This window comes from Pelodiscus sinensis, chromosome 2 (genome assembly GCF_052426305.1).
Source record: "Pelodiscus sinensis isolate ZL-2025 chromosome 2, ASM5242630v1, whole genome shotgun sequence".
Classification (NCBI taxonomy): Eukaryota; Metazoa; Chordata; order Testudines; family Trionychidae; genus Pelodiscus; species Pelodiscus sinensis.
Genome location: NC_143053.1, coordinates 186,831,621 through 186,849,758, shown reverse-complemented (window position 1 = coordinate 186,849,758; position 18,138 = coordinate 186,831,621). Strand labels below are relative to the sequence as shown.

At 46.8% G+C, this 18,138-nt stretch overlaps 1 protein-coding gene and 1 long non-coding RNA gene across 6 annotated transcripts in view; one reads left to right on the top strand and one right to left on the bottom strand.

Moving 5' to 3' along the window:
* Positions 1 to 1,454: 1,454 nt before the first annotated feature.
* Positions 1,455 to 9,612, bottom strand: LOC106732759 (uncharacterized). Of its 5 annotated transcripts, none has more exons than XR_012901939.2 (4): positions 8,605 to 9,612; positions 4,340 to 7,212; positions 3,105 to 3,226; positions 1,455 to 2,262 (listed from the first exon to the last, which is right to left on the bottom strand). It is a non-coding gene; the product is annotated as an uncharacterized LOC106732759 (long non-coding RNA). The 5 variants fall into 5 exon arrangements; XR_012901944.2 differs by lacking the exon at positions 8,605 to 9,612 and having other exon boundaries at positions 4,340 to 5,902; positions 7,069 to 8,365; XR_012901942.2 differs by lacking the exon at positions 8,605 to 9,612 and adding an exon at positions 7,521 to 8,365.
* Positions 9,613 to 10,006: 394 nt separating this feature from the next.
* STT3B (STT3 oligosaccharyltransferase complex catalytic subunit B) overlaps positions 10,007 to 18,138 on the top strand; it is an 80,559-nt gene continuing 72,427 nt past the window's right edge. The window contains exon 1 of the mRNA XM_075921974.2: positions 10,007 to 10,582. Within this exon, the coding sequence (XP_075778089.1) occupies positions 10,305 to 10,582 (278 nt within the window). The 5' untranslated portion in view covers positions 10,007 to 10,304. The remainder of the gene's footprint in view (positions 10,583 to 18,138) is intronic.

Here is an 18,138-nt window from a genome sequence, read left to right as displayed (position 1 = left end):
TACCACACGTTGGCTCTCTCTCCGTGCAAGAACCCACTTCACCAGGTTTTCTTCTAGTTTCGGCCACTTGGTTTTCTTTCCTCAGTGTGCTCTTTTCTGAGGATTTAATTTCTCAATCTCTGCTTCTTCTTTTCTCCACTCCCGAACAGACTTTTCGTTGATGGAAAATTTTCTCCCTGCTGCGCTACTGCCATTTTCTTTTGCATATGTCGGAACAAATAATTTAAAATCGGATGTATATGATTTGCGCTTAGGCATCCTTAAAAATACTTTGTTATAAAATGAAGAGGTTTTAAAACAGTGTGGTTCGTAGGGCTTATATACTGGTAATAGGGTAATACTTATTGCTCAGCGGCCTCAGTTGAGGTTCATTACCTGTGGGTTATGTACATCTGCAGGTAATCTAGGATTTTTTTTTAAACATATGAAAGAAAAAAACTGCAGGTAATATATGAGTGTGTATTATACATAGACGTGGGTTATATACGCTAATTTACAGTAGTTAACATTTATTGGCATCAGAGAATTAGCTGGATTAGTCTCCAATTATCACCTGTAATACCATTAACTCACAAACATCCCACTCTCCCTACCTTTAATATCAGCAATTCACAGACACTTACCTTCCTTCCTCCCCCTTCCCACCCCCCCGCATCCTCCTTCTGTTCTGCAATGTGATTTGTCCTTTTCATATTTGTTCATTTTTTTTAAATTGTATCCTTTGGTATATATGGTTGTGACTACTTTCTTCCACTATTTGATCTGAGGAAGTGGGTCTGGCCCACGAAAGCTCATCATCTAATAAACCATCTTGTTAGTCTTTAAAGTGCTACATTGTCCTGCATTTTGCTGGATTAGTCTGTTTCAGCAAAAGCAGCAAAGAGTCCTATGGCACCTTAGGGTGTGTCTACAGTGCACCTGTAGCTCGAAATAAGCTATGCAAATTGCGTCGGTTATTCGAAATTCAGTATGGTCTATACAGTACTTATTTTGAAATAAATTCGCTATTCCAAAATGTCCCTTAACCTCATTCCACAATAAGTTACACAGACATTGGAATAGCGACCCCGTTATATTTCAAAATAACGTGCATACTTAAGAGACGCGGAATAGCTATTTTGGGCTACCTCTGGAATCCCAAAATAGCACTGTAGTGTAGACATAGCTTTAAAGAATAACAAATGTATTAAGGCATAAGCTTCTGTGGCCTTCAGCACTAATACATGCCTATGCCCTAATACATTTGTTATTCTTTAAAGTGCGACAGATATCTCATTGTTTTTATTTATTGTGGGTATGTATCTCAGTCTCTGAAGGTTCAAGTACAGAAATCCTCAAGGAAGAAAGTGACAGATATAGCAGCAAGCTTTAAAATTATGGATTAACTTTCCCACAGCAAGACATTTTATAAGAGATTCAATTTCTCGGAGATAAATAATTTACAACAATAAAAGTTGAGATACCAGCAGGTTTATGTAGAATAGATGTAATTTTTTAGTCCTTTATATAAGATAACGCCTATAAATTGAGGAATCATCAGGCATTACAGAATATTTTAGAGCCACATGCCACCATCACTCCATGAGCAGATTGAGCCAGTACACAGTTCTTAGTAACTTTCATGATGTAACTCAGTCTTTGTGCTAAGAGTCCTTAAAATCAGTTGATGCTGTTGCAGTGTCTACAAAATTCACATCAACAATTTAATGTCATTGCTGAATTCAAGAATGACACTTGAAATCTATTTATGGCAACAGGATGAAATTACACCATCCTCCAAGTACCCAGAAACTCTGGCTTTGTATTACATTGTGGTTCTTTCTAGGTATACTCCACAACAAACATCACAAATTCTTTTGCAATTCTGATGCAGTTAGTTGATTCATTCCGTGTAGCAGTTGCTTGGTAATATATTAGAAAGGAACTTCGAAAATACAAATAAAGATGACACTATATAGTCTGAGTTATTGGTAACAAATATTCTGAACACAATAGGCTAGGTATATTTAGGCTACACCATGCATAAGGACAAAGCTGCATAGAGTTTGGAAAGGTAATGTTTCAAGCATGTGGAATTCTTTGCTGATATTACACTACGTTAACTTCAGAATTTTTCCACATGACTTTGTTAATGCACTAAAGACAACAACAATATTACTATGGTAGTATTTTCTTCAGCTAGACAACTTGCCAAAATTTATCAGCCAAAATAATTCAGAATTGTTGGACTTTGATCAAATATGTCCATATTTTAAAGATGACCTGAAACAAAAATAAATTCATTAACATCAACAATTGTGAGGAATAGACTTATCACTTACATGTAGAGACTGAATGTGCTTCTACCCCCTAACCAACTGAAGGCTTGATCCAAAGCCCATTAAAGTCAATGGAAAGACTCCCACCGACTTCACCACGCTTTGGATCATGCCTTCAATTGCCTCCCCACCCCCTTTTTCAAGAACCCAAAAGATGCCAGGCACTGTTCCTCTGAAACCCCAGCATACACTTTGCTATATTATCACAGCTATCACAGAAACACTGGAGCATGGTATAACTCCTGCACCAAAGGCCTGGTCCTGCTCCCATTGACATTTGTGGCAAAACAAATATTAATTGCAACTGAGCATTTTCAGAACCCTGTATTAAAAAAAAATTGTACTCCATTTCCCTATAGGCTGTCTTAATCCTCCAGAATTCGTCGGCAGCTTTGATGTCATAGCATGGTGCATGAATGGGAATCTAGGAGGGAACCATGACTTAAAAAGACTTAATAAATACAACTGACAAGAATGTATTTACATGCCACACATTCGCAATATCTACTAAATATCCCTATCAAGGAGATGAATGGTAAAGTAAATGGAATTTACATATTTGTACAAGCTGGTCACCTTGAAGAATCCTGTCCTAACAACATTAAACAATCTGAACATTTTGCAATAACCCATTTCCAAAGCCTTTAGGGACAAGGACAACCAAATTATGATTAAAGTAAAGTACTTACTATTTTCCCTGGGAAATTCAAGTTTTGTACTTTTGTTGTGATTTAGATAGTGCTATGCATTTAAAAATATATATATAATCTTATGTAGTTACTTAACTGAGCTCTTCACCTTGGCAGAAATCCCATTTTTCCTAAGTTCATTTATAAGCACCATAGTATTCAGTACGCTATCATTGTTTTCTTCATACAATGTACTGTTACATCAGTTGCTCTAGTCACCTGAAAAATATGTCAAAGTATAAGATTATAAAGTTAAGAGTACTAAAGGTTTTTCTTACAGGACAATAGGAATTTGGGCATTTGTATAAAAGTATCCAGCTAGTCCAGGTCAAGCCAATACTTCTCCTTGACTATATAGCAGACTAGACTACAGCACCTTCTACTCTAAACAGCCCAATTTAATTTTTTCCTTTTGTGATCAATTTAAATGCAAAAAGAAACCTGCTCGTCTGCTTTCTCCAAGATGAATTTTGTTTGCCATTATGTCATCCATAACATCAATATCAAAGATGCACTGTTGATCAGCTGAAGAATGAGTTGATTTTACATTTTCCTGACTATTTACCGAAACACAACCTACGAAATTCTCCAACTTTAACAACTCTGCCATGATACCAATTGCAACATGTTCTGGGAGAGATTCCAGAAGAATTGAATCTAGTGCCCATCAAAAAAATGGAAATAAAAATAACCAGGAATAACTTCTGTACCAGAAAGATAATGGAGCAGTAATTAAGCAATCAATTTGCAAACATCTAGAACAGTAGTTCCCAGCCTTTTCAAGCATATGGACCACTTTTCAATATATTAAAATTTGATGGACCCTCCCGCTCCCTAAGGGGGTGGGGGAGAAAAGGAAAAGGAAAAGAAAAGTAAGGATCGGGCCCATGACAGTGGGCCCAATCCTTATTTTTAAACTTTCCATGGACGCCCTGCAGTACCATCGTGGACCACAGGTTGGAAACCACTTATCTAGAGGACAGAGTAACAGCCAGCATGGATTTGTCAAGAACAAATTGTGTTCTTTGATAGGGTAACAAGCGTTGCGTATTGGAGTAGATGCAGTAGCTATATCTTGATTTTAGTAAGGAGTTAATATTTTTTATACTGTCTCGCATGACCTTCAAAAAACAAACCAGGGAAATACAACCTAGATGGAGCTACTATAAGATGGGTGCATAACTGGTTGGAAAACCATTCCCAGGCAGTAGTTATTAATGATTTACAGTCACACTGGAAGGACAAAATAAGTAGGGCCCTGCAAGGATCAATTCTGGATCCAATTCTGTTCTTCATCCATTATTTAGATAATGGCATAGAGAGTACACTTACAAAGTTTGCAGACAACACCAAGCTGGGAGGGGCTGCAAGTGCTTTGGAGGACAGGATCATCATTCAAAATCATCTGAATAAACTGGAGAAATGGTCTGAAGTAAACAGGATGAAATCCAATAAGGAAAAATACAATGTACTCCACTTAGGAAGGAACAAATCAATTGCACACATACTAAATGACTGTCTAGGAAGGAGTACTGCACAAAGGGATGTCAAGCATAGACCGGGGTGGGCAATAAGTGGCCCGCGGGCAGGATGCAGTTCTCCAGGATTAGCCCCTGGCAGGCTACTGGCACTTTATTTACCAACACATACATAAGTATGGCCACTTGTAGGTCCAATTGGCCATGAATAGCCATTCCCAGCCACTGGGAGCTATGGGAAACAGTGTCCCAGTCTACACCACTTTTCGCAAGTCTCACTGACTGGGATTAGTCCACTGCGGCCAATAGGCACTACGAGCACTCATGGCATAGATCCTAATGCAGAGTGGACCACAAGCTATATAGTGTAACACTGCTGCAAAAAACCCAAACACATTCAGGGATGTATTAGCAGGAGTGTTGTAATACACTAGAAGTAATTCTTCTACTCTACTCTGTGTTGATTAGGCTTCACTGCTGTATTGTGTCCAGTTTTGGGTGCTACATTTCAGGAAAGATATGGACAAATTGGAAAAGGTCCAGAGAACATCAACAAAAATGATTAAAGGTCTATAAAACATGACCTATGAGGGAAGATTGAAAACATTGGGTTTGTTTAGTCTGGAAAAGAGAATACCAGTAGGGTACATGATAAACTTTTACATCTGGAAACTGTTGTTACAAGGAGGAGGGAGAAAAACTGCTGCTCTTCTTAACCTCTGAAGATAGGACAAGAAATGGTGGGTTAAAATTGCAGCGAGAGAGGCTTAGGTAAGATGTTAGGAAAAAACTTTGTCAGTGTCAGACACACTATTAGGAATACTGGGCACCAGGGCAAAACAGTCAATGAGCTCACACACTCACAGAAGTTGCACTCATGTGGAAGCAGTCCAGTTGACATTTGGGTGGGTCTGTGTTGGCTGATGCCCAGCATGCTGCTGGCTGTGTTGCTGGGCACATTCTTCCAGCACAGTCAGGGGTTGCCAACTGTCCAAACTTACAAACCCTTTCCCCACGCCTGAGGGTATGCCCCTTCTCTGAGAGCTCCCCACTCCCATGCACTCCATCCCCCTTCCCTGCATGACTTACCTCTCCCTCTCCCTTTTTCATCAGGCTGGGGTAGGGGGGCTGGATGTCGGAGGGGTGCAAGCTCTGGGAGAGAGTTTGGGTGTGAACTCCAGGCTATGGCAAGAGGCTGAGGTGCAGGAGGCGGTTATAGCTTATAGGGAACACAGTTTATAGGGAACACTGCCCCTCCACTCCTTCCATGGGCTGAAGAGATGTACCTGTTGCTTCCAGGAGCCATGTGGAGCAATTGCCAAGGAAGGCAGAAAGCCAGAATCCCCATTGTGCTGCCTCTGGTCCCTGGACAATTGCTCATACTCCTCCCCCATCTACAGGCCTGGCCTGGCCAGCACTGGAATAAATAGGTTAGACAAACACCTGTCACGGATAGCCTAGATAATATTTAGTCCTTAGTGCAGGAAACTGGACTAGATATCCTCAAGAACAGGCGATGTGTGTGGGGGATGCAGGCACGTGCACCTTCATGTGCTCCCACCACCCCAAAGGCAGAAGGGGCCAGCCATCATCTGGCAGAAGGGCCAGTGCCTGCAGCAGGAGTCTTCAGCTCAGTGTGGGCCCCCTCCCTCCACTCTCTGGCAGCAATGGCAGCTGGGGGGTGGGGGAGGTGCAGGGTGGACAGCTCCTCCCTCTCCCTCCCAGAGCTTGAGCAGCCAAGAACAGCTGATTGTGGTGTTCTAGTGGCGGGGAGAGGGGGGGGGGAAGAGAAACAGAGCACAAGTCAGCAGATTCCTGGTGCTCTCAAAGTGCTGGGAGTGAGGAGGAGGAAGTGCAGGACTGCAGCATCCCAGTGTGCAATAGGCATAGGAGAAGGAACACGCAGGCACAAGTAGAAACCCAGTTGGCCACAGGTTACCCACCACTGATCTACTTTGTGTCATCATTCTCATTCAAAGGAATCATGTTCTTTAGACTTATCTTCATACAAGAATTATACAGCCCTAACTATACTGATATAGCTAACAAGACTGCAGTTAATACAAATCTATGAACACGCTATTCCGATCAGTTTAGAGGGATAAGTTATTCTAGTAAAGTTGTGTCCACATTATGATTTGTATTAATTTAACTGTTCTAATTTAAAAAATGCTTAATCAAAATAATGAAAACACAAAAACCTCTGTAAACCAAGTTTCTCATACTCTATATATGTTTCCAGACTGATTTCTGTGTATGGAATCCTTTCCAGGAATCTCCAGAGGTGGGAGAGGCAGGAGTAGCTGAGCCAAGAAAGACCTCCTGTACACACCACCATGATTCCTTTAAACCAAACCCTCACTTGAACTGCCAATTGGTCAGCTTGTTAAAAAAAAAAAAATCTGGGAGAGAGCTAGGGATGTCAACATGTAGTCAACTATACAATTAATCAATAAGCCCGGGCAGCAAGATGGAGTGAGAGCCGTGCCAGTGAGGAACTGGCTTAGGCAGGCTCCCCACAAGCACAGGATCTGCACAGGGCTAATTTTAAAGTAGTTTTGGGGAAAAAAAAACAAAACGAACTCTTCTGAAGCAAGCTGCGCTATTAGCCAGCATGGGCAGGCACAGTATCTGTAGCCGCTGTTTGTCAGAAGCTAGGCATAGACAACAGGGGTTGGATCTCTTGATGATTTCTTGATCTGTTCATTCCCTCACGGGCACCTAGCACTGAAAACCATCAAAAGACAAGACATGGAGATGAAGAAGTTAAACAGATTAGCTACTTATTTGTGCTACATAAGCATCATACACAAAACAGTAAAATAACTATGGCTGAACTGCAGCGAGATCTGTATGAGTGGGGTCTTGTGCCTGTACATACAATCCTGCAAAAAGGGAGGGGAGGACGTCTCTTATAAAATGTATATTAATAACTTCTATATTTGTGGTACTTTTACAGTAGTAATTTTTGTTTTGTTAAACAAATGTAATAAATTCTCATGTTCTGATGAGAACAAGATTTGGGTGCTACTTACTGTATTATGGTCAGCTTATTTACTGCTACCAAGCGCCACAATAAAATAACTCAAATATTGAGGAAAAGGTAATCAAAAGTTCTTCCTGGACAACAATATTGCCTTTCACTTATATAGCATTTTTTCAGCTAAAGAGCTCAAATTATAGACAAAGGAAATCATTCTTCTCTTAACATCTAGGGAAATGAGACACAGAAGGAAAGAACTAATTTTGAGCATGCAACTTGAAACAGCTAGAGCCTTATTTTCAGAAGTGCCGAACATAAATAGTAACTGAAATGGAAGCTGCAAGTACTTACTCATTACTTCTGAAAAATCAGACCTTTTGTGCCTCAAGCTGAATGCTCAAAATTGAGGCACCAAAACCCTGAGTGACCATTTTGGAAAATTATACCTAAGCAAGACCACACAGTGAGTTAGCGGCACAAGTAGTCAGCTGTGCAAAAGCACCACATGTTTTCCCAGGTTTCTACTTTCAAACTACACATCACAAAGAATGGAGGATCTCCCTCTGTTTTCATTTCCTTGATTAAGCTCCCAACAGGAGTGCCAATACTGCTGCAAACTACATACTTGGTAATCTCACATGTGCAAAAAGTCATGAGTCAGGCCCCCAAAGTCAGTGAAAATTTAATAATAAACATTTTCTTTAAAATTCACCTCCTAACTTGTCTCCTCTACACACTTAAAAAAAAGGAAGAAAGAAAGAAAGCTCAACTTATGAACAGTTATACGGCTTCAAGAAAGATGCTAGTCTTACAATATTTAGTAAGTCACGATAGCTAGCCACTCATTACAACGTTTGAGCAAAATGCAGGACTATGTAGCACCTTAAAGACTAACAAGATGGTTTATTAGATGATGCGCTTTGTGGGCCAGACCCACTTCCTCAGATCAAATGATTTGATCTGAGGAAGTGGGTCTGGCCCACGAAAGCGCATCATCTAATAAACCATTATGTTAGTCTTTAAGGTGCTACATAGTCCTGCATTTTACTTCAGCTACACCAGACTAACACAGCTATATTTCTATTACTAATGTTTGAGCAGATTCCCCCACCCTCTGCAACCAGCCCCAAACCTACCACAGCAGGAACTGCCAATGCATTTCCTCCTCCCCTCAGGGAAGGATAAAGAACACGTGACAGACTGATCAGGTTACTGAATACACTGCTGGAAGGCACCCAGCCAGCAGTTGGCAGAGCACAGCACAGTTTAAAAGCCTACACACAGTAGAACAAATCTCCAAGCAGGTGAGGCTGGGACTAAACCAGGCCTGGAGTTACCTCCCTCTGCAACCCTCCTGCCAGAGGAAATCAGGGCATAATATGTATCCCAGCTGCCATTTGCGCAGGCGCTAGGAACCAAGTTGCCACACGCCTTGGCTTGAAGACGTTTCCATTATACACAGGATTTGCAGCTTGGGTCAGTGACTGGCAGCACACCCCAGCCAGCTGCCAACTGGGGTGGAGAGAGGCATAAGCCTAAGCCCCAAGCGCCCCCTCTCTGCAGCCACTGAGGCAGGCGGGCTAGCAGCATCCTAGCCCCAGGGAACACGCTGCTCTGAGGGCCAGGCCCTGGCCTCACACATAAGGGGAAACAACTCCTGGCTGCTCCTGCCGTGCTGAGGCCCCCTCGGGCAAGCACCAGGTTGCATCAGCTTCGCCCTACGACGCGCGCCTCCTCAGCACTCGCAGCCTATAGCCGGGCCGCGCGAACCCAGACAAGCGGCTCAACGCTCCGCCAGACCGAGACTACAACTCCCAGCATGCCACGCTCCGCCGATCCTCGGAACAAGCCGCGCCCCCAGCCGCAACGCGAACTGCCAACAAAAAGCCGGTAGCTCCCAGCACAAAATTACCAGTAACCAGCCTCTCCTAGCCCCTAACTGCCTCATTACTGTCACGCGACCGATAAATGACGTCGCCGCCACCCCTCTCCACTTAATTTAATTGGTGGAAACAACCGCCAATCACATGCTTCCACTTCGCACTGCCCCTTTTTCATGGGTAGCTGTTGGTTAAAGCCGCTGCTTTCCCTCCTCCCCGCCACGCCTACTCTGATTGGCTTAGACAACGGGTCTGACCCCGCCCTGTGGAAGTACCTGTCGCTCTGTGACAGGTTGTGCCTGATTGAGAGGGCAAAGCAGAGATTGGCTCCTCCTCCTCCAGTCTTTCCCTCCCTCTATACCCCCGCCCCTCTGCTAGCTCCGCCCTCTATCTTGAGGTGGGCGGGGACAGAGAGACGTTCATTCATTTATCCTCGCGCCTCTTCTGATTCGCCCGCGGCTTCAGGCCTGGATCCTCTAGTGCCTCAGCTGCGTCTCATCCTTTCCCACGTCATTCTCTTCCTCTCCCCCCCGGTACGGTTTTCTCTCGCCTCGCGCGCGGCACTCCCCCGCTTCGCGGTCTCCCTTCCCCATCCATTCGTGCGCAGCCTCTCTCGCGCTCCTCCTCGCCGACTCCTCCTCCCCCCCCTTCTGCCCGCCCCCTCTCTCTGGCCGTGGCCCCGCCTTTCCGCTCCTTGCCCTCCAGCTCGCGCGCGCTGCTGCCGCCCCGGCCGCGCTCGCGCTCTCTGCCTCGCGCCGCCCTGGGATGTTGACGGCTGCGCCCGGAGGCAGATCCCGGCTCGGCGAGGCGGCCGGGGGCAGCCAGTGAGGCAGCCGCAGCCCCCGCCGTAGCGCTCAGGGAGCGGGCGGACCCTCCCTCCGCCTCCTCTCTGCCCCGCTCCCCCCCCCCCCGCCCGCGCGGTAGGCGGAGAGACTGCGAGCAGCCCGGGGTACAACATGGCGGAGCACTCGGCCCCCGACCACAGGCACAAACCCGCCAACTCCGCCGGCTCCTCGGCGCTGGGCAACAGCCGGCCTGGGGCGGGCGGCGGCTCCTCCGCGGCGGCTGCCGGCGGCCCCCCGGTGGGTGGCCTGTCGGGGGGGCTGTCGCAGCCGGCGGGCTGGCAGTCGCTGCTCTCCTTCACCATCCTCTTCCTGGCCTGGCTGGCCGGCTTCAGCTCCCGGCTCTTCGCCGTCATCCGCTTCGAGAGCATCATCCACGAGTTCGACCCGTGGTGAGTCGCCGCCGCCGGCCCGGACGGGGGGCGGGGTGAGCCTGGCGGAGCCCGCCGCTGCCGAGCGCGGCGTCCCCTCCCGTGCCCGGCGCTCCTGCAAACGGCCCAACCCGGCCGGGCACCGCTCGCCCCCTTGGCCAAATGCAGCTGCGCCTGTTCCTGCCGCTGCCGGGGGCGGGAGCTGCGGCGGAGCCGGGAGAGGACGCGGCAGGGCGAGGAGCGAAGGGGCACCAGGTGCTAGGGCACGCGAGGCGCAGAGGGCCCAATGAGGGGGCGCAGGCAGCCTGAGCGGGACCCGAAGGTAGGGCATGGGAGCGGGAATGCGCAGCCAGCGTGCGGGCGCTTTGTGGAGCACGGGGAGAGCGGTGCGATCGGAAGACAGCGGGGGAAATGAAGCCGCCTCATCGCTGTGTCTTCCTCCTGCCTCTGCTTCACCCTTGGAGTTGAATTTTGCACGTTGCAGCTGGGAGAGTGGTTACGAAATTCAGTTTTCGGAGGCAAGGGAGGTGTCCGGAAAGTTGTGGCTACAGCAGCGAAGTAGGCTGTTGAGTAGAAAAACTCAAATCGCTATGAAAGGTAAAATAAATCAGTGCTCAAAAGTTTCAGAGGGAGTAGTTGTGTTAGTCTGTGACTGGGGAAAAAAAACAGCTAGTAGTTCTGCAGCATCTTGGAAAGTAACAAAAAATGGAGATGGTATCACGAGCTTTCGTGGGTACAGCCCACTTCTTCTGAGGAATCTTCATCTAAATCAGGGCGATTTGAAGATGAACCAAAAAGGAACTAAAATTTCATAGTAAGTCTTACTGTCACATTGTCGTCTCCAGGTGTGTGGTAGTACTTAATAGTATTGTTTAATTATTATTCCTTTATGGCCAAGGCCAGGGAAAAGGACTGCATTGGTAAAACTGAATTAGTGCCAGATATTTCAGAGAGCCTTTTTTTAGCATAAGGTCTTTTGCTGTTTCCCAGATACAGTATCTTTTTCTAAATATTGGTTTCTTTTGTATATAAGCTGGATTCTTACATATTGGAGGGAATGGAACCATATTACAGTATTCAAAAGGACAAGAAATGCTGCCCTGGTTTCAGTTCTAGTCCTTGCAGCAAGTGTTGTGGTTATAGCAAAAAAAAAAAAAAAAAAAAAAAAGCAGGAGTGTGAGGAAATGTTTTGGAATGTGTGTCATTGAAGTATTTTTCTTGTGATAGTTGAGACCACTTTAAGGAAGGCACCCATTATTTAGGTCTTTAAGATATTTTTGCATTGTTCATTTAGGTCTGAGGTGTCTTATGGTTGATTATTTCAGTGTTTATTTAGTACTTAGCATTTATATTTTTGTCTTTACACAATCTAGAAGAATTAATGCTTTACTAACATATATAGTATGTTCAATTTGAACACTTCATTATACAGCTTGTGCAATTTGTATTTCTTATTTAGCTTGTAAATTATGGTATTTGAGGCAAAGTTTGTGTCTAGTGAAATAAAAAACACCATGAACTCATACATGGCTTTAAGCATGGTATTAATTTATTTTAATATTATTCCTGTACTGCAAAAGTAGAGGGTACACAGTTTTGTCCGTAAGAGTATTTTATTATGAAAAAGTAAATAAGTAAAATTAAAATGCTAATCTGAAGAAATATAAATTGGAGACTATGGGATTTGTTAAATTTGTTCCTATTACTTCAGGAATCGTCTCCTATACATTTTTTGAATGCTTTTCTGTTCTAAGTTTAGGTAAAGGGAATAACTATTCTAAACTGTTATAGTTTTTGCTGTCAAGAATTTTTTCCTGGTATAGTGCCTAAATTATGCCCTAATTTTTTCTCATTCTTCTTCTTTATCAAGGCTCATTTGGTGAATGAAATCATGCTATAGTGAGTTAGGTGACATAGCATCAACTCAGAAAGATAAAAAAACACAAATTAATTTTCTAACACCTTTGCTGCCATAAGAAACATTCTGCTTGTAAATAGATGCAGTTACCTTCCTGAATTTGCAAACAGCTTCATATTATGTAGCTTTGCCAATCCTCTATAGCAGGAGTCAGCCACCTTTCTGAAGCAGTTTGCCAAGATTTAACCCTCCTGCCCTGGGTCATGCTGCTCTTAGGGGACTGGGCGGAGAAGGGAGGTTCTCTCCACTGTTTGCCCCACTTGGTTTCCTGTCCTGGACTCCACTCCAGCTTTTCCCGCAGAGAGAGAGGAGCAGCATGTGTGTGTGCTTCCGCGAAAGCCAGATGTGGTACGAAGCCTCGGGGCTCCTCCACCCCCCCCCCCCCCCCGGAAGCAGGGGCTGGCTCCAGTCTTGCAGGGGCACAATGCTATATTACCAGGACAGGCTGGGGTCAGGATGGCTGGGGGGTAACTGGCCCCAGGAGGGTCCAGCCTTGCTGGGGGTGAGATCCTATGGGGGTCTGGTCCATCGTGCCCTTGTCTTCCTGCCAGGGACACAGGCACCCATGGGCCAACGTGGCTTTGGAGCAGGGGGACCCCCCCACACGTGTTTTCCTCTCCCCATAGCAGCCTCCACTGCCTCCCAGCCCTGGAGGCACAGCCCTGACAGCACTTATATTCTAGAGTAGTGGTTCTCATATTCTAGAGTAGTGGTTCTCAAACTTTCTGGTCTGTGGACCACCTGTCTCAATGAAAACATTTCTATGGATCACCAGTTGCTAATGGAAGCTCACTGTTAATTACATAATTACGCCCGAGCCATTTTGCTAGTGCTGCAGCTAAAAAGAATGGTTTCATTTAAATTATTAAACAGATTAAGTGTTTAACTTTTTCATGTTAGTTTTACTTTATTTAAAATGAAGTTTGATAAATATTTATGCCCACAAAGAGTTTTAATATCTTCTTTATTTATGGCAGAGGTGGGGAACTTTTTTGGGGGGTCAGAGGTACTGACCCACAGCAAATCAGTTGGGGACCACAAAAGGTGAGAAGGGAAAAAAAATTCCTCCAAAAGCCTCTGCCCCCCCACTGATGTAGCCCCCAACTGAGACACCTCCCTTTCCCTCAGGGGGATGGAATGCCATAGGAGTAACAGGGAGGACTGAAGTTCAGAGCTTCCCATAGGCCAGACTTGCTTTTTTTGTGTTCCAGAGTTAGTGGATTTTGTGGCCTCCTTTAGGCTCTGGGGTGTGGACAAAAGTGATGGGTTCAGTGTATGGGACTGGGCTGCCAGCGAGTGGATAGGGATGGGGGTGCAGGGTCTGGGCAGGAGGGGGGTGCAAGAGGAAGTGAGGGTGCAAGGTCTGAGTGAGAGCTAGGATGCAGAAGCAGGCTGGGAGTAAGGTGTCTAGCCAGGGGGGAGGAGCAAGAGCAAGGGAGAGTGCAGTGTGCCCAGGAGGGATGCTACAGGAGCAAGGTGGGGGTGTGGGGTCTTGGTGGGCGGAGGGGAGTGAGTGAGGGTGATTGGGATGCAGGGGTTTGGGCATGAGGAGGGATATTTATCTGGCTTCGTGCCCCATTGTAGCAGGGAAGGCCTCTGGACAGCACATCACTGTGCTGCCGTTCCCTCAGTGGGATGGGGAGGGAGCTCAGCTTCCTCCTGGCCAGCAAGCAGCTCCAGGGCTCCCCATTCTCATGACCATCTAGTTAATTTACCTTGCCAGAGATGTCTCCCTGTGTCCCACCACTGCAGGACTCTCTCAGGGACCCTTCACAGGCTACGAGACAGCCAGGAATTCTGCAGAATTGACACTAGGGCTGGTTATACAGGGATCTCTCACCTGGGGCAGAAAAGCAGCTGGCCCTGCTCAGTGCTGAGATGCAGCCACCTCTGGGGTGGAGCTGTGTAAAAGCAGCACTGCACAGTTGTTCACTGAGTTTCAGGAAGAACTGTGGGTTGACGCGGACCTCAGTTCCCTGATGTGTTGCTAAAAGGGTTCGCGTTCTGTCCCCAGCTGGGGAGGGTGTCTACTTTGTTAGAGCAGAGGGTGACTTCAGAGCAGTGGACTGACCTGGGCTTCCTTGTCCACCTTGAGAGTAGGCCAGGCCTGCTGTCGCCTTGCATCAGTCCAGGGCTTGGGCTCTGTACATCTGTGTGCCCCCCGCTCCCCGGCATGGGTCAAGCTGTGGGCAGTCCCTGGGGTCTGCTCCTTGCACAGCCTTGCCTGTGGAGAGGTGCTTTACCACGTGCCCCCAGATCCTGTGATCTGAGCCTGATCCCATCACACTCCAGTTCCCAATTCCCCCATTACCTCCTCACCCCAGCCCCTGCTTCCCTTACCCTGGCCCTCACTTTCCCACCCCTCTCATGATGGGGGGGGGTGGCTCTGTGAGGGGGCTCTGCCATCAGTGGCTGGGGGGAGCCAGGGCAGCTCTCAGGAGTAGTAGGGATGGACTCCCCCACCCCAGTGCTTCCTTCTCACCTAGCGCGCCCCCCCCCCCCACACACACACACATACGCTGCCTCATCACCCCCCAGTCCTTGGCACCCTCTTGTGCAGTGGCAGCTGCTCGGGGACAATCCTGTCTAGGCCCCAGGGACAGAGAAGCCTGTTCTGCCTTTCCTTCCTGTGAGTTCCTGCATGCCAGCGGGGCTGGGACAGGGGGCGCTACAGCGGTGCACGTGAGGAGTCAAGTCCTGTGGCTCTTCATGGGCTCCCTGTGCCTCTAGGTGGAAGCGGGTGGGAAGCCGGGGCGGCTCTTGGGGGCACCAGGGGGGACTCTTCCACTCCATTGCTTCTTTCTCCCCCAGCCCCTGCCGCATGCCATTGGGGTGGATGGAGCAGCAGGGGGGCACATGCAGGGCTGGGGCCTCAATCCCATGGCGGGAGGGCTGTCCTGGCTCTGCTTGGGGTCCCTGTGCTGCCTGGTGGAGGTGGGTGGGGAACTGGATGGTTCTGAGGGACATGAGTGGGGTGCCGGGTCTGGTTGGGGCTTTCTTCACCTTCTCCTCCCCCCCCCCCCCATGTGCCCCGAAGCTGGAGCTGGTGCTCCAACTCTCATGGCTGTGTGGGCTCCACATTGTCGTGGGAAGATTGGGGGTGGGGGAACTGAGTTCCCACTGTGGATTGCATATGCCACTCAAAATTGGCTCGCGTGCCACTTATGGCACGTGCGCCACACATTGCTGACCACTGATCTATAGAATCAGGTTAATAGAATCCAGTGGTCATGCTCCAAGTCTGGGGATAGCAGTAAAAATATAAAAAATTATGTTAATGTAATGATGCTGCATGCCAGAAGTGTAACAGTAGGCACTAGAGCAGTGGTCCCCAACCTTTAGAGGCTCCCGGGGGTTGGGGCCACTCACGTGCCAGGTGCCCGGGGGTGGGGCGGTGCGTCCGGGGGCACGCCAGGGGACGGGGATGCCCTTGCACCTGGCGCCAGCATGTTCCCCATGGCGCCGCGGGCACCGCGTTGGGGACCACTGCACTGGAGCAGCAATGGGGTAACCTAGGCTAGTGAGTGATGAAACCCCAGCAGTAGTCAAGTAACCATTTCAGCAGGAACTCAGCCAGCTGAACACCCCCAGAAATGCTTTTCCACTTTATTTTGGGGGTAGCATATATTCAGCATTCTTAAACAACTGTCAAATGGATGCTTTCAGGGAATGCCAAGATGGTCATCAAAGTTGAGCTATTTCAGACCAAGAGGAATAAATTCCACAGTCTTGGAGCCCTCACAGAAAATGCTGTTAGGTGCCACCTCTGTTTTAAAATGAAGGAAATTTAGCTTGGATACCTTTATTGACTTGATCTGTCTCAATAAGGCACAGAGTAAGAAGTGATCTTTCAAGTAGCTAATCCCAGGCTATTTAATGGTAATAACAAACACCTTAAACTTCACCTAGAGACCAATACGTAACTAGTACAGATTCTGGAGCACTGGCATACGTACCTAGGGGGAGGCCTTGTTCAGTTTTGCTACACTTACTTAACCTTTTGCTATGGATTGAAGCTACTTACTGGTTTGTAGCTTGAAGGGCTACACATTTTTTAGTTTTAGAAGATTGTCTTTAATACTGTACCAATCAAGAAGATGTGAAGTAGGCCCGGTCTGCACACCTACCTATGTCACTTGGGGGGTGAATTTTTCACACCTATGAAAGATGTAATTAAGCTGATCTAACATCAGTGCAGACATAATTGGAGAAGAATTTTTCCATTGTCATAACTATCACCTCTTGGAGAGTGGATTTACTAAAGTGATGAAAAATACTCTATATAGCAAGCACCTGCTTTACAGCAAAGTACCTGCAGCTGAAACGCTTGTAGTGTAGACCTTCCCAAAGATCTCTCTGTCTCTGCTGCTGTTCACAAAAACTATAAACAGCAGCAGAAACAAATATGGAAATTATTAATGGGTGGAGGACAACCCAGAAAGAGTACTGGAGCTAAGAGCCTTGCAAGAGCCAGGAGAATGTAGTCCAAGAGACACTGGTATAGGAAGGAGAAATAGAAGGAATGTATGGGAGTTTGTTTGAGACCTATGATATGCAAAACTGGAATCCTTGACCAGGGATCCAATGATACCATCCAAATAAGATTCCAAACTAGGGATGTAAAATGCCATTTAATTAGTTAACCGGTTAAACTTTGTTTAACCAGTTAACCGATTAAAGTGGTGGGAGCGGGGGCTGCTCTGGCCAGGCTGGAGTGCCCCTGCCCATGATGTACTGGGGAGGGTCCCACAGGACTGGAGCAGTCCCCACCAGTTAATCATTCACATCCCTATTCCAAACACCCTCCCCGTTCCCAGAAGCTTCGCTGGCTTTTCACCTCTATATTGTCTCTGGATAATGTCTCTTGTTTCCAATCTTTATCTGTTGGCAGCTGATAGGTTTTGTCTGCTAGTTATTAGTGCTTGGAAACTTCACAGAACTCCTTTGTTTGGGGTTCTTCAGAAGGGTGTGGAGATGGGAGCTTGTTGGATAAGTTAAAGAGAAATACAGTATGTGCATGCTGTGTACAGAGACTGCATGGAATGAGTATGGGAAGTAAAGAGAAATGAAATACAGGGATGAGGTAGAAAATACACTGTAGGGAAAGAAGAAAAAAAATTAAGGGATGAGAGCGCAAACTGATGCTGGGTACAATTCCTGAAAAAGACAGCCCATAATCTGTTATGGAATATAGTCAGGAAGGGAAAGAATATCTCGAAATGCAGTGAGTAGGTCTGGTCAAATGCAATTCAACCATTTCATTTGTTAGACTATTAGAAAAATAAATGTAACATATGCTGTAGTGCCAGCTTTGAAATGTACAAGAGTCCTCAGCAGGAGCTCTTATACATTTCAAAGCAGAAGCGCCCTCATGGAGCTTGGGCTCAGCGGGGGACTACTCTGGGCTCTATGCTGTGCTGCTGCTTTGAAATGCCATGTGGAGCCCGGGTCAGCTGGGGACTCCCAGTTGATGCTGCGGTGGTGTTTCAAATGGACAGTGCTGCATAGAGCTGAACCTGGGCTCCATGTGGTGCTGCCGCTTTGAAGTACCTCCTCTTCCTTCCCCTCCCCCCTGCCCCTTTGCTTCCTCTATCTTATAGAGGTAGAGGGGGGAGGGCAATCAACTAGTTGACTCGACTATTTGATAGTCGACTAGTCC